The sequence below is a fragment of the Plectropomus leopardus genome, chromosome 14 (genome assembly GCF_026936395.1).
Source record: "Plectropomus leopardus strain MGB_pleo_1.0 chromosome 14, ASM2693639v1, whole genome shotgun sequence".
Lineage (NCBI taxonomy): Eukaryota > Metazoa > Chordata > Actinopteri > Perciformes > Serranidae > Plectropomus > Plectropomus leopardus.
In genome coordinates this window covers 8399659-8414380 of record NC_142189.1, presented here as the reverse complement: position 1 = coordinate 8414380, position 14722 = coordinate 8399659, and the positions used below count along the sequence as shown (strand labels likewise).

The window sequence follows — 14722 nt, the reverse complement described above, 5'->3', positions numbered from 1 at the left end:
AGGTCACAGTAACCTTGACCTTTGACCTATGACCACCAATATCTAATCATCTCATTATGTCCAAGTGAATATTTTTGTCAAATCTGAATGAATTACCTGAGGCAGTCTTGTGATATCTCTACACAACAATGGGCCGGATGGACAACCCAAACACATAATGCCTCCATCCACAGTTGTTGCCGGCGTGTAGAAAGTAGTTATTTGCAAAGTACTTTTCTTAGTACAGTTTAAAAGCAACCCTTACCCTCCTGACTGGGGTACCCGCAGACCTAAGAGGTATATTTTTTCTTCTTACCTCACTGGTGCAGTTTTATAAATCTGAGAATATGTTAACGTATTTTTGTCTTTGTTTGTACACAGTTTTATGGTTCTGACCCCTGGTACGGGACGAATCAGCCTCAGACGAGATGTAATTACAGTCCCTGGACAGTGATGATAAGACAGACTATTAAGTTCACCCAGTGTATCAAGATAGTCAAGTCACAAGTGGAGATGTTGCATAAAACACTGATACAAATAGAATTGGTGAGGCATTTAAAACATACAGTCAACAAGTTCTTGCTTACAACTAAACTATTCTCACCTCCTGTCCCAGGGGCCGCGCACAGATGGGACACGGCTCTGGGTTCAGTCCTCCGGTAGACTTGTCCTGGGACTAAAACAAAGAAATTAAAGTTATTTGGAGATCATAGCACACAGTTTGAGATAAAATGGGTTTATTATTTCTGTGCTTCTTTAGTTACTATCAAACGACCTTCTCCAGATTCGTGAGATACAGAAATTGTCCGAGCTTCTTCTGGAGTTGAGATTTGGCCACCGCCTGATCGTTCAGAAGCTTTACTCTGTTCTGCTCCACCTACAAGCAAAACAACCGGAGCAGAGGTCAGGAATGCAATAAAAATAGTTAAGGCTGAATATTACATCCCTGGAAACATTCACCGACAAAAAACAACTACGCTCAACACAGGGTCAGAGGCTAAAGTTTTGATTTTAATTCCTCCACGATGGATTTGCTGTGTTGATATGTTGCTTGCACTCTGTTTATTATTTAGAACCAAACCAGCCATTTTACTTTTATGCTCATATTAGGTGCTAAATTTGAAAGAACATTTGTTGATTAGTCAGCCTCTGTTTCACGCTGCAGTTCTGAGTGAAACAATCATCCAAAAGTTTTTAAAAATCCAGATTAGTTTTGGAGTGGAAATTAAGTAAGTAAACACATGCACTTTTTATTATTTTTTAGCCTTAAAAACATAATATTTCTGTTTTAAAGCGAGGGATCCCTCCTGTGTTGCTCTTCCTGGGGTAGATACAATGGAAATAGGAAAACAAACATTATTGAGAATAGGAAGAAGTGCCTGAAAAATAGTTTGTAAACCATAAACAAAAGATGTTATGTAAACTATGTGCTTTTATAAGAAATATTCTGCCTCTCTTTAAATAACTCAGTTTGCGCTTAAGATCTGCTGTGGTTGTTTAAACTTAAATTGCTGTCTTGTCCTATATTTGTACTCCAAACCATGATTTGTGGTCTGTAGTATAGAAATCTGAATCTGAGGTTTGTTGTTTTACAAAAGGGATTTTTGGAGCGATTTAAAGGTCTAAGGACTGAGGGTGTTGTATGCTGTACAGACAGTAAAAATCTCTTGAGGCAAATTTGTGATATTGTGGTGTATGAAATATAAATAAAATTGACTTGCCTTGTGTTTAGTACCTTTCAGAACAGTACAGACTCATGTTAACATGCTGTTATGATGCGTACTAATAATAATATGTGTCCTCACCTCATGTGGCTCGATGATGTGCAGCAGTTTGGGCTTCGGTTCATCGGGCAGACGCACGCGTAGTCTCTCTGTGGCCATGCCCAGCTCATCGATGGCCGACACGTGATTCCTCAGCACCATCCAGTACTCATGCAGCACCTGAGAAGCCACAGAGGTAGTTTTTACTGTTCTTCATTGGTCTAATTAATACTGACACTTGAAAATATGTATATATATTTTTTTTACAACCAACAACATGACTGGGACACTGTGCAGGAAGGTGATTGATGATAAATACCATTTCATTCATTTATTCATGCTATAGTACACTGGCTGTTGAGATTTTTGACTTTCTACCTCCTCTGACAGCTTAGTGTGTTATTAATTTAAGAAATATTAAACATACTTTGGAGTATGATGCCACTAATGTCAAAATCATATCAATACTTTTTGAATAGTACATGTTAAGGACATTCAATAGTACTGAAAGTACCAAAGCTAAAAATGTGATGGTAATCAAATCCTCATCACAAATCTCAGTTTATTGTTTCATCAACAGCAACAGAAAATAGATTTGCCATTATGTTACATTATGTCAAAGATTATTCATGGAAGATTACTTTACTAACTACTCACTAACTAATTTCCTCGGCCTGGAAGACAAGATTGTGAAATTCCATGACTTTCCCAGGTTCTCCATGACCGTGGGAACCCTGGAGCTTGTTTGAAAATGCAGAGAAGGGTTAAAAGTGTGTGCGTACAGACCTTGTACTCTTTCTTCCAGTTCTCAAACAGCTCCATGAAAGTGTTGCCCTCCTCCACCAGGTCCTGGTCCATGCGTTTCACTTTGGCAAAAGACAAGATGGCTTTCAGAGAGCGCTCCGTCTCACTGGCTGCCCACAGACCTCTGCTGGTGGTGGGGAGACGGTCATCCACCAGCCCCTCTTCGTCTTCAATCATTTCTTCAAAGATGGCCGTCTGACCCTTCACCCTGTTTGGATCATTCTCCTCATAAACAAGTATGTTTTCACGCAATTTGACCAGTAGTCTAAAATATTGCTTTACTTACGTGTGTGAAAAAAGCTTGGACTCATAATCGGTGAAAAGTACATCTGCTTTGCAAAACACACAACTAGAATACAACAAGAGAGCAATATTAGTTTAGAAAAAAACAGGCACAGACAAAATATAAACATATTCTGTTCATGTAAAACGAAGCTATAAATGGCTGAAACAAAGCCACGCTTAAGTCTTACTTATTGAGCGGCAGTCTCATCGGCCTGAGGTGACAAATGGTGACCTCATCAATCACTTTCTGTGATGCTGGGCCTTCGAGACTCTTCACCGCGTCTCTGACGATCTTCTGCGATTTCATCAGATCTTCCATCTGTGTGGTGAGCAGGAACTGCAAACCACAGGCGTCGCGAAACCTGCAGGTACCACATTTTGCTTTTATTATCTATGTTTGTGTAAAGATAACTTAACTATCATCCTTTTTTTAACGAGTAAACAGTTTACTTGTCGGCCATGGTGAGCTTGTTGGCTTGTTGTTTGTAGCTGGACGTCAGTTCGTTCTTGATGCGAGACACCAGATCGTCGTCGTTTGAGCATCGGATCGCCCTCTGGATAACATCCAGCCACCAGGGAGCATTCAGGTTGACCTTGAGAAACAAAGGTAATCATATGAAGAAAATACACTGCTTCTTCTGTTGTTATTAATATTACTTCAAGTTCAAATGTCACTGCAGCTATTAAACACTCTCATTCAGTGAATCAGAAACTAACTTCAAAGTAGATCTAATGTAACTGAAGTCTTACAGGTATTGTAGGGAATAAACAAAATAAATAAACAATATGAAACACTGCACATGCAGAAAATGCATGTAAATGCTGAAATTGCAGCGCATTGCTGAAAATACAGAAATCTTTACGTGCAAATATGTTGCACTGCGCTGCTGAAAACCTGGAAATTGAATATTAAAACTGTAAGAGTTAGAAGCTGAACTGCATTACTTAAAGAAGCTTAGAGCTTTTGCGGTAACACTGTAAACGGTGGAAGTTGAAATGAATTAATTATTAAGAAGAAGAAGAAATGCTTTGCACTTTAAAAAGCATAAACAGTCGAATATAATGAATGTTCTTGACCAAAATTTTGAATTTGAATAAAGGAAACAGAAGAAAAATAACAATTTGGATAAGAAATAAAAACAGAACTTGCTCCCATTAGGACAAGAAAACTATTCAGTTCAGGGAGTGAAACAAATGTAACTTAAAATTTCTGAGGATATAAGTGGAGTTATAGTGTCCCTGGACCCAACTAAGGTAGTAGAAATAACTTTATGTGGAAATAAATTTTCTTACTTTGCGTTTCAGCTCTTTGATGTTATGGAGAACCGGCTGCAGAGCATGATAGGCGTCTGCAACCTCTGAGTCATATTTGGTCATGTAGTGCTGTCGCAGCTGCTCTGCCTGCAGAGACAGAGAGAGGGGAAACAAAAAGTAAAATACAAAAGTTTTATTCACCAAAATTAAAAAAATCTTACAAAAAATGTTCTGACAAAGAGAAATATTGATATGAATATATTACATTTTATTTATAGAGAGCTTTTCAATGTACTTAAAGACACTACAAAATTTTAAAAAGTTCATATGAAGATTTATGAATTACCTCCTCACTTAGTCGATCATCTCTCAACGTGGGAGGTATCCCAGGATGCTTTGCACTCAACAGTTCCATCAGATTGTGGGTAGCGTGAAGCCTCTGTTTTGCCCCAAAGGTAAAAAAGACACAAGTAATCAGAATATTTAATTTAAACTCACAATGTATACTGTATTCATATTGGTTAGAAATAAAAGTCAAAAGTCCATCATGAATTAATTTAAGGGCCCCATCTTACACATTGCAGTGTAACTGTCATTGCTAGTTTCAGACCATCGCAGCTGTCATTTTCACAGCCAGCACAAACCTTGTGTAAAAAGTAAACGCACTTGGGCCAAGCTGTGCTCCCATGGGCATGTAGGTCTTAAAATTGCAGTGTGTTCAGGTACATTGTTGGCATATTGTTAGCGTGAGGCAGCACAAAATGATCATCGTCACCAAAAACCTGTTCTAAAGTCAATAGCGCAGCATTTTCCTATTATTTGCAGAGTGCATTATTTAAATGGAACGACTTGCCTACATAAGCGCATAGGGATATTATGACGGGTTGCAGGTGGGCGAGAATACATCATAAATGGGAAAACATATGAATTAAACTAATAAAATGTAAACATAGCAGGGTTGCAGAGCTGCTGTCAACCCCCCCATTGAGAGAGTCGACATTTAAACACAGGGAACAGCCAACAAATCCTTGATTGTTTTAGAGGTTAAAAGTTTAGCTCTGTTTCAGTCTAATTTCTAAATACAGTTTTTCAGTGTTGCTGCTTTAATGTCCCACGATATTTGCTGCATTGACATTACTGCTCTCTCTGCATTGCTCTCAGCAGAAAACGGCCTGCTTTTTCCAATTTATTGAATCAGCCATGTAAAAAGGGAATGGGAGATGACACTTTGATTGGTTGATTTCATGTTATGCCCAAAAACACACCTCTGATTAATTACGGGACTAAATACAATCCCTTTTGCCCCTTGCGCCCTACTTTGCACCCAGATTATACACCGTATAACTGCAAAAGTGGAGCTGGACACGTCCTAAATGTACTTGCGCCATGCACTTTAGACGGTGAGCTATAGATTCTTTAAATAGAGCCCAAAAACTCTGGTCAGATGGTGTCTGATTTCAGAAATGAAACTGTTGATATGTTAATCACAGACGTGTTGAACACATGAATGAGATGAACCATCTACCTGTAATGAATCCGTTTTCAGTCGGCCTTTGTGTTCCTCTGATGAACGCAGCACTTCTCTATACATCTCTGCTGCCTCTAAAAACTCATCTGCAGGGAAGCAAAGGAGACTATGTGATTATTAGTGACACTCGATTTATGTCGGTCACATGTGGAGTTAATGAGACGTGCTATACAAACCACGCCAGCGCACTCAGACCACATTATAGATATCGCCTTAGAGAAACGTGCTGCAACAAAACATCTCACCACATAAAGAGACACAAAGATGAGATCATGTCTTGTGTTCTGTGTGAACTGATTCCCATGGGAAACTGGGAGCAATGGGAGCACAAGTACAGACGAGGGGTTTTATACCTCTGATGATGTGGATGCCAGCCAGGCCGTTGAGTGCGCACACCAATTGTCTGTGAGCTTCTTCACACTCCACTCGACATTTCTTCTGCAGGGACTTCAGGAGCTCCTCCATCGTCATGGTGCTGAGGAGGCGCAGCACAGACAAACCCACTCAACAAACCCTCCAACGTAAATTACACCGAATGGGTCAACTCTAGATAAACACAACTACACATTGTATAATTGACAAAAAGGTTGCCGTGGTTCATTACTGAGGTGATACTTTATTTAGTCCAGCAAGATTGGTAATTAACTGTTGCAGCTGCCTGCAGATAAAGACCTCTTCACTCGCCTTGAAAACATAATAGCAAGTGTCATCTACCTTTTCTGCAGAGGCAGGAACTCCCCCCTCACCGCCTGTGGATGGCAGCAGGCCTGACGCAGCCTCAGCAGTGGGCACAGGATGGTGTGGACGGTGCGGCGGTCGAGGCTGCCAAGTTTCAGGCTCCAGTCTGAGATCTTCCTGAGTTTGACCAGAGCGTCCTGGGAGCAGACCTCGTGCTGACGGTGGTAGAAGTGACCCTCGACGGGGGAGAAGTGCAGCCAGTGCACCTCCTCTGTCTGGGGGGGGATTTGGATCTGGAAAACAGAAAAATGGTAAAATATTTTTGACTGACTGCTGGAGATTCTTTAAGTAAGTAAAAGTGAAGTTTATGTTCGGTAACTGAAGATAAAACAACTTTTGTTGTCCTACCTGATCAATGACATCTTTTTTTGCCGATCGCCACAATAACTGAGCGATTACATTGTACAGCGGCTCGGTGTTTCCACGTCGATAAGGGCGATAAAGTAGCTGGTCCCACCAATGTTTTACCCAGTATGGGTCAACTCCCAGGAAAAGTACAAGGCCGTACAGATCTGCACAGAAAACAAAAACAGTTAAGAGAGTGACTTTGATTATTTTTAAACATCATCAAGAGCCTGGAAGGAATACTTCACCTTCTCTTGTTTATTAGTTATTTACTGTGTGTAACACTGAATTCATGAAGACAACTGTTTTCCTCACATGCCTCCAACATGAACGGAGAATCCAAAAAAGGCGAACGTTCATACTGAATGAAGTTCATACACACCAGCCTGCAAAGGCACGCTACTTGGCTGTGCATGAGACCGTGTTTTAAATCGTCATGTTATACATCAAAAATGCAGTGTTTGGGAAGTACTGAGCATGCGACTGGATAAATGAGACTTGGTTTTACTCCATGAGTTGTGTGAGTGTTTAACAGACGTTTTGATATAATTTTCCTGCTGTTCAATGCTGTCACCTTTTGCCTTAATTCGTCAAAAATGCCCACTTTTTTTTATTCTTCGTTCACTGTGGAGGTATGCAGGAAAGAATACGTTTTCTTTATGAATTCAAGGTAAAACATACTTTTACTTCTTTCAAGGCCCACTTTGATACTTTGATTACTTTTCTTGTATGTTTTCTATGTAGTTTGTTTTGGTTTTACCTTCTAAGCCTCTCTGTACAGGAGTGCCACTGACACACCAGCGGTTGACAGATGCGAGACGTAGAGCCATCTCTGCAGCCTGACAGTAAAATAAAAAGGTGTGTAAAAAAAAAAAGTTTCAACAGCCTAAAATCTCACATAGAACATAATAAATAAATAAGATTTAAGTCGGTATTTTAATACAAAAATAAGATTATAAACCCAAAACCTAAAAATTCTGTGCAATCTGCAAACCACAGGTACTGACATCGGACTACCTTCAACTCACCTTCGCAGTTGGACACTCAACCATCTGAGCCTCGTCCAGACAGATGCGCCACCACTCCACAGCCACCAGTGGACTGGGTATGGCCATGTAGCGCTTCTGGTTGCGGAAACGCCGTCCATCCTTGCTGTTACTGTGGGGAATGTCAACATAGTTAAGCTCCGACCGAAGCACGTCGTAGGTGGTGATGACCACATCCTGCTCGGCGAGCATGTGCGGCTGGATGAATCCGTGCTTCTTCACACCCTGATAGACCTGAGATGAAGAAGTCATATGAATTAGTAGAGGTTTGTCAGTATGAGTGTTCTGGAAGTTAAAGTTTAAATGTGAGAGAAGTTGTGAGATAACAGGAGAGAAGATTGTACACGCATTATTCATCCAGTCATTCAGTGGGCGATTCTGACAGTGGGCGTAAGGCGGGCTACACCCTGAACAGGTCACTAGACTATCACAGGGCTGACACACAGACAGATAACCATTCACACTTACATTCACACCTACTGGCAATCCAAAGTCACCAACATTGACCTGCATGACTGTGGGAGAAAGCCAAAGAACCCAAAGACAACCTACGCTAACACGGGGAGAAAACATGCAAACTCCACATAGAAGTTTAAAGTAGATTCATATTCCTGAAAAACACGTGCTTATTGCACAGTTGCAATTGTCTGGGAATTCAATGTACTGAATTTTGACTGTGTAGAGGCATAACAGCTGCATGTAAACAGCATCTACTGCAGCAAACAGCATTGCAATTATCTGCCTTGAGATAAATGGCTGCATGTAAGTTATGTTAGTTTCTATAATGTGACTAATCTCAACTGACTTTAGGTCATTTAATATGTGACATTTCTACTCTATGGACAGAAAAAAATCTCATATTCATCTGCTTCCTCACCAGCACTCGCAGCGAGGAGGACTTGATGTGCCGGTTGATCTCCTCCACCCACTGGTGGCAGATGGAGCTCGGGGAGATGATGAGGGTGGCGCCGGTGGAGACGGGTTTCATGGCGACCAGGCAGTGAGGGCAGTAGAAAGGTGTCGTTTCAAGGCTTTCCTCTTTGTAGTTCACACAGTCTGCGTGCTGCCACAGCTGGCAGTTCATACACTGGACGCGAGCCTTGTAGTCAATAATGCCGAGCTCACCACAGATGCACTCAAAGCGGTAGTCCGGGGTGTTGAAAGGAATAACAGACGCTCTGGTTGGGGTTTCTGTCTCCTGTGATTCAAGCTGAGGAGCATCTCCCTTTTCTTCAGGTAGATCATCCATTCTGGGCATGTCCTGCGAATCGGACTCACTTTTATCGTGTGACATCTGTAAATCTGGCGTTAACGTATCAAGCACGTCATCGGACTGATCTGCTTTCTCCTTCACACTTTCATCCCATTCCTTCTTTGTCTCCGTCTCCTGTGGTGGCAGACAGTCTGCTGGAGGGGGGGACAGATCTCTTTGATCATCTGTAAGCAGAGCGTTTTGCAGAGCTGCTTCTGCCTTCTCTTTTGCTCGTCTCTGAAACATTTTCCTGGGCGTGCTCTCTGTAGTTTTAGAAGTCTAACAAACAAGAAATCACACAGAAGTTAAATAATACAACCAAGTAATATTTGTTGCATGAAACATTTATATTATGCTCTTTATTCTTACAAACTTGGATGCTCCTGCTAACATCTTCTTTGTTTCTTTGTAGTTCTTCCCCAGTTTAAATGACCCCGCCAAGCCGCGGCCTTTGACCCGGTCCACCAGGCCCTCGTCTATCAGCTTCACCAGCGTCTTCTTGATGTGGTTGCGGTTTTTTAGGAGGTCGTAGCCGTAAGTGGCACGGATGTATGTGAAGATGGCGTTAACGGAGGCCCCCTTGCCAGATCTCATTTCCTTGATTGCGGTGAGGAGCATAACGCGCACAGCTGCACAAAAACAACCAGATTCATGTTAAATCTGAATCAAACTGCACAGGCTTTAAAAGATGCGATGTCTGAGAGGACTGCGAGTGACATACTTGGGTAGGATACTTTCATTTTAGGCTGAACTTCAGACTTGCAGCGGATAACTTTCTTTCTTTCAAGAGGAGGAGGAGGTACGAAATAATTTACAGATTTTCCCTGCAAGACCAAAAGAGAAAAAAAAGAAAAAAACGATTTCACAGTTTTGCAATGAAGCTAATGTCGTCCACCAAGACGCGCATATTAAAATAAACAGAACAGTAGACAAAAAAATCCCACATTATATGAAAGTTAACGGTCAGGTAGAGAAAGAAAAAAAGGTCAAATTCTGTATTTTAGGTATTTTTCAAACAAACTATATTTTTAACTGTAGCTGCCTACTGATCCTCACCACAGGCAGAGTGAGGGCCTCCTGCTCCAGGTTTTGTCGGGTGTGAAACAGGATGAGAGCCAGAACTTCCACCGTTTTTCCCAAACCCATTTCATCAGCCAAAATCCCACCAGGCCACTCCACACCCGCCAGGGGAAACTCTCGGATCAAGCTGACAAAAAAAAAGGCAAAACAAAATTGTTGAAAATCAAAAGTACTTTCGTGTATCATTAAAAAAACTCATCATTGAAACTACAACAAAAAGGAGGTAACACTCTGCATCCGCTAAAGGAAATCAAAATAACAAATTAAAGGGTCAGTGCAGCCAAATTCAAAAAGACTCTTTCCCAGTTACCTCTAGTGTTTTCTATCCACGCGGATACATTTTGACTTTATGTAAAGATGTTTTGTGATATCAGTTTATATCACCTCTGCTGCTTACAAAACACAACAGAGGTGAATGGAATTTCACAGTGCTGCTCAAATAATTGGAAAAATATAAATACATTAAAAATGTATAAACTACTTTTGTACAAAGGTTTTCAAACCACCAGTTTCTTGGATTCTGGACAGTGAAGTCTGTAGATTATTAGAGTAATCGAGACATAGTTTCTGGAAAGACACTTTCCTCTTGAGCTTTTCAAATGTCATTTTTGTACGTTTTGAGCAGCATAAAGAAACTCCATTTATCCTCACTGCATAGGAGTGGCAGCGGATCTTTTAGATCTGTCTGTACAGATAGTACTGGTGGTTAGACAGAAAATATGTGTTTGCAATTCAAGTAACATTTTAACATTCAAGCTCTTACCAGCCGGTAAAGGGGTTGTAGAACAACTTCTTGCCACATAAAGTGATCAACTCCCTCCAGAGGAAATGCAGCGTTTGTTCTGCAAAGAAATAGGAAATACTGACAGTCTCAATTACGCTGCCATCACAGTCCTAGCATAGGCCTTTTTTCAACATAGGAACCAGTGACTTAAAGCACAGTCATTGTCATTTTTGCTTTTATTTACAGTAGTCTTCCCTCTTTGGGGGTTGAGTTCCTGAACATACACTTTGAGCATTGCTTAGGAAGTGCTGCTGAATCCAATTTCCAGGTTCCAGTTTCAGGGTAAAGAAATGGCAAACATGCAAAACAAGCTGCTCTCACAGACCTCATCATTCTAAAAATGTATATACTTTGAAAAATGATGGGCAGTAAAGCATGTGCATGATTTATCATAAATGCAAAACCACTAGCACGGCGCTCTTCAGCAAAATCCTAAAGTTTTACATCCCACGAGACCGATTTACTGGAAAGCTGTTTATAGCAACCTATCAAAATTTCGACTTAAGGGTAGTTGAGGTGTGCAGCAGTAGAAGTACCTTTAGGTGAAGCGTTCCTGTATTTCTCTCTCTGCAGCATCCAGTTGACGGCCTGGCTCTGATAGGGTCTGAGAACAGGAAGAAGAGCTTTGTGCTGGACGTCGTAGGTCACCTCGCGGCTCTCTCTCTGGTGCAGATGCCTCACGAAATCATAGAGCTCCTCGACGTTCTGCCTCTCCAGGTCGGTGTCACACTCCTCCTCGTCATTCTCTACAACTTCTACATAGAAAACACAAAAGAGAAATCAAGTTGGTTTTTTTTTGAATACTCGGATCACAGGATGCGTTAGACATAAGGATCAGAGTCATACCGGGGATAATAAAATCGTAGAAATACTCCATTAACTTCTGCATTAGTTGATTGGCTTTCTTCATCCGAGCATTTCCCTCGCTGAGGAATTCCGGCTTCCCGAGCCCAGATTCCAACAAGTAAATCCCCACCTGCCAAACGCAGACCAACAGCAGCTGATAAAAAGGTTTTCAATCCAACCCAAAGCTATGATAGTGGCTTTGGCTGCTTGGGACAGCAATAAGAGGATAAACTAGTCAAAGAAGAATCATTTGCCATGGTTCAGATCATTTGTTCACTCCCCATCTCTCTTCTCATCTCCTGCGAGTACACCACTGTCCACTCTCGAATAAAAATGGATCAAATCTCCCCAAAAAGTCTACTTTATAAACCCACCACAGTGGCAAAATTGAAACCAAATAGTCACAGTCCGGATCAAAAGCTGTTCTTTGTGTGTCTGTGAGAGGTGGAGAGCTGCAGGAGAGAGCGAGACAACCGAACAGCCAGTGACTTATAAAAAAAACGCAACAGTTTATGCCTGATGTACACGATATAGTCATTTTATATATTGCACATGGAACAGGCCGTTATACTTCGAGTATATCAGATATTTCGCTCATCCCTACCACCACCATGCCAAAAGTTCAACCAAATGCAGCCTCTTTTTTTTTTAAATTCAGGTGTGCCTCGCAAGGTAATAATAACAAAGTAAATATTTATTTAATGTTCCTTGTTTACTTTAAATAAAGGCTGAAATTTGATCTTGTTGTAATAGAGGACTACAAGGTCACTGCCAGCATTTCATTTACATGCAATGGTTAAGCACCAGGTATGCACTGAAGGTAAGAATCATGTTTTTAAAATACTTTATCATTATATTCAGACAGCATTTGTTCTTTGAATAAAATATTTTGGACTGAAATCATGACAATACAGTACCTTGTTTTCATCCGTAATGCAGCAGAAACTTGTGCATGCACACTTTATGGTCATCATTAAGTAATTATTGGGAGAATATTTTTTACTCTGAAACACCCTCATACCTTAACTGAGCCGTCTTTTTCCTGGTGGCAGAGCTGCAGCACCCTCCTCTTCTGCATCCAGTCGAGGTCCTCCAGCGGGATCACGTTGAGGCTGCACTCCGCCGTGCAGGTGTCCTCATCGGGCCTCCACTGCAGCCCTGCGCTCTCGTCACAGCTACAGTAACTGAGGCAGAGCTGCTCACCCGTCCTGTGGAGCATGAAGGCTCTCAGTTCACAGTCAGACGGGATCCAAGCAGGACGGACGCTGAACTCCCCTATAAGCGCCTTCCAGATGTGGCCCATCTTTAAAGCTGGCACCACGGTGAGGGCCAGGGAGGCCGAGGCAGAGGTGCTGTCTGATGACGTACCGGGAAGCTCCTCGGTTAACCGGACAGAGCTGGTACAGGCAGCCTCTCCGATGTCCTCAGTGGTCGTGAGAAAGGAGCTGCTGGGAGGAGGGTCTGCAGGCAGAATGGAGCAGGTGGGTGTTTGGTCATCGTCCAGGATCTCCTCGTTTTTGCGGTCGTCCAGCATGTTCCAGTTTAACCTCTTTTTGGCTTCTTCGTCCACCCTCACAGGAGGGGCCCTCTTTCTTCGGCTACTCATGATTAAACTCTACACAGAAAGCAAATTAAATGTTAATAACAATAAATCTACTTTAAATTAATTTCTTACTACATCAATAGCATTCTGTATGACGTATATCTTTATCTAGTAGACAAAATGAGATCCTTTTAACACCAAACTGATTAAAAAATATCTTAATGTTCAAAATGTCATTCCTATGGCTTAGTGAAATGGACAATATATAATCATTAAATTATTTCAGTAATAATATTACAACTTGTGCCGACACCAACATATTGACAGACAAAATAGATCAATAAAAAAACTAAGCAGATATTTTTCATTCTTTTATTATTTGATTAAACCTATTTAATATAATTCATAGGACAGAAATTTACTATATCCGTCTACTTGTAATACTTTAACACACATCTTTTGGACTCTTAATCTCTGTACATTGCATATATTCTGTTTAAACTTCATACTGTGAACTTTTGAACATCCCTTGTTAATATTTTTGACATTTCTGCACAAAACTACATCTTAAATTGTCCAACTCTTTCATTAATATATATAATGTACATATTTTTTCCTAAACAATATTGATGCTTCCTGACTTATTTTAGTATGTTTTACACTAAAGCAAATTCCTTGAATGTAAAAACCTTCTTGGCAATAGTCAGACAAACAGTAAGAGTAACATTTTTTTCTTTACTCACATGACCCTAACTTTCTTCTTATTTTTGGACCCCTTTAAAGGGCCAGGACCTCAGTTTGGGAATCACTGATACAAACATTGTTAGATTTGCCAAAACTATACCGGAAGAAGCAGTAAAATAGTAGCTATTTACCACAATTTAACTGATCTTTTGGGCATTTTTAGCGATCAGACTATTCGATCACTTGTTATTGTCACTGTTTATACATTTTAAAGCACCTAAATGTTAAAGTTAGCTCGAGATAAAACGTTTAGGGCTGACTTTCTGTCACTTCACATTTCATGTAGCTAACTTACAGTGTGCGTTATGCTCCGATGTTTATCAGTTAACACGGATCACATTGAATAAAATCGCTAGCTGGCAAATAAATATATAATTTAATTTACATGTTGGCTAACATATTAGAGTTTTAAAAATTGCGCCTTTGTTTCAATTAAGGTTTTTCGTTCACGGAAACCGGCAGCAGAGCTCCAATATAACAACAACACTGTTATACAATGAAAACACTTTCAGGCGGAGCGGCTGCGTATTTTTATCGTCTGACTGTAAACAAGCTAATGCAAAAAAATAAGCCGATTTACTTTTGAAGCCTCCCACAAACTGATCGGGTTTCTATCGCTGCATCGAAAGTCGTTTTAGGTCCCAACAGCTCCAGAAAATCAGGCAGACATGCACCAAAACACACTTCTGTAAATGTTGCTGCTCGCCATTTTTAAATACCGGAAGTGAGGT

At 40.8% G+C, this 14722-nt stretch overlaps 1 protein-coding gene across 1 annotated transcript in view; it reads right to left on the bottom strand.

Moving 5' to 3' along the window:
- Positions 1–14722, bottom strand: part of shprh (SNF2 histone linker PHD RING helicase) — an 18396-nt gene extending 3674 nt beyond the window's left edge. The window contains exons 1-24 of the mRNA XM_042500944.2: positions 14572–14722; positions 12726–13319; positions 11705–11834; positions 11395–11613; positions 10838–10916; positions 10051–10201; positions 9716–9818; positions 9364–9623; positions 8620–9273; positions 7725–7976; positions 7457–7535; positions 6700–6863; positions 6328–6584; positions 5967–6088; positions 5611–5699; positions 4432–4524; positions 4125–4232; positions 3282–3424; positions 3020–3193; positions 2833–2895; positions 2529–2754; positions 1785–1922; positions 755–856; positions 584–655 (exon numbers count right to left, since the gene is read on the bottom strand). Coding sequence (XP_042356878.1) covers positions 584–655; positions 755–856; positions 1785–1922; positions 2529–2754; positions 2833–2895; positions 3020–3193; positions 3282–3424; positions 4125–4232; positions 4432–4524; positions 5611–5699; positions 5967–6088; positions 6328–6584; positions 6700–6863; positions 7457–7535; positions 7725–7976; positions 8620–9273; positions 9364–9623; positions 9716–9818; positions 10051–10201; positions 10838–10916; positions 11395–11613; positions 11705–11834; positions 12726–13310 — 4263 coding nt within the window. The 5' untranslated portion in view covers positions 13311–13319; positions 14572–14722. The remainder of the gene's footprint in view (positions 1–583; positions 656–754; positions 857–1784; positions 1923–2528; positions 2755–2832; positions 2896–3019; positions 3194–3281; positions 3425–4124; positions 4233–4431; positions 4525–5610; positions 5700–5966; positions 6089–6327; positions 6585–6699; positions 6864–7456; positions 7536–7724; positions 7977–8619; positions 9274–9363; positions 9624–9715; positions 9819–10050; positions 10202–10837; positions 10917–11394; positions 11614–11704; positions 11835–12725; positions 13320–14571) is intronic.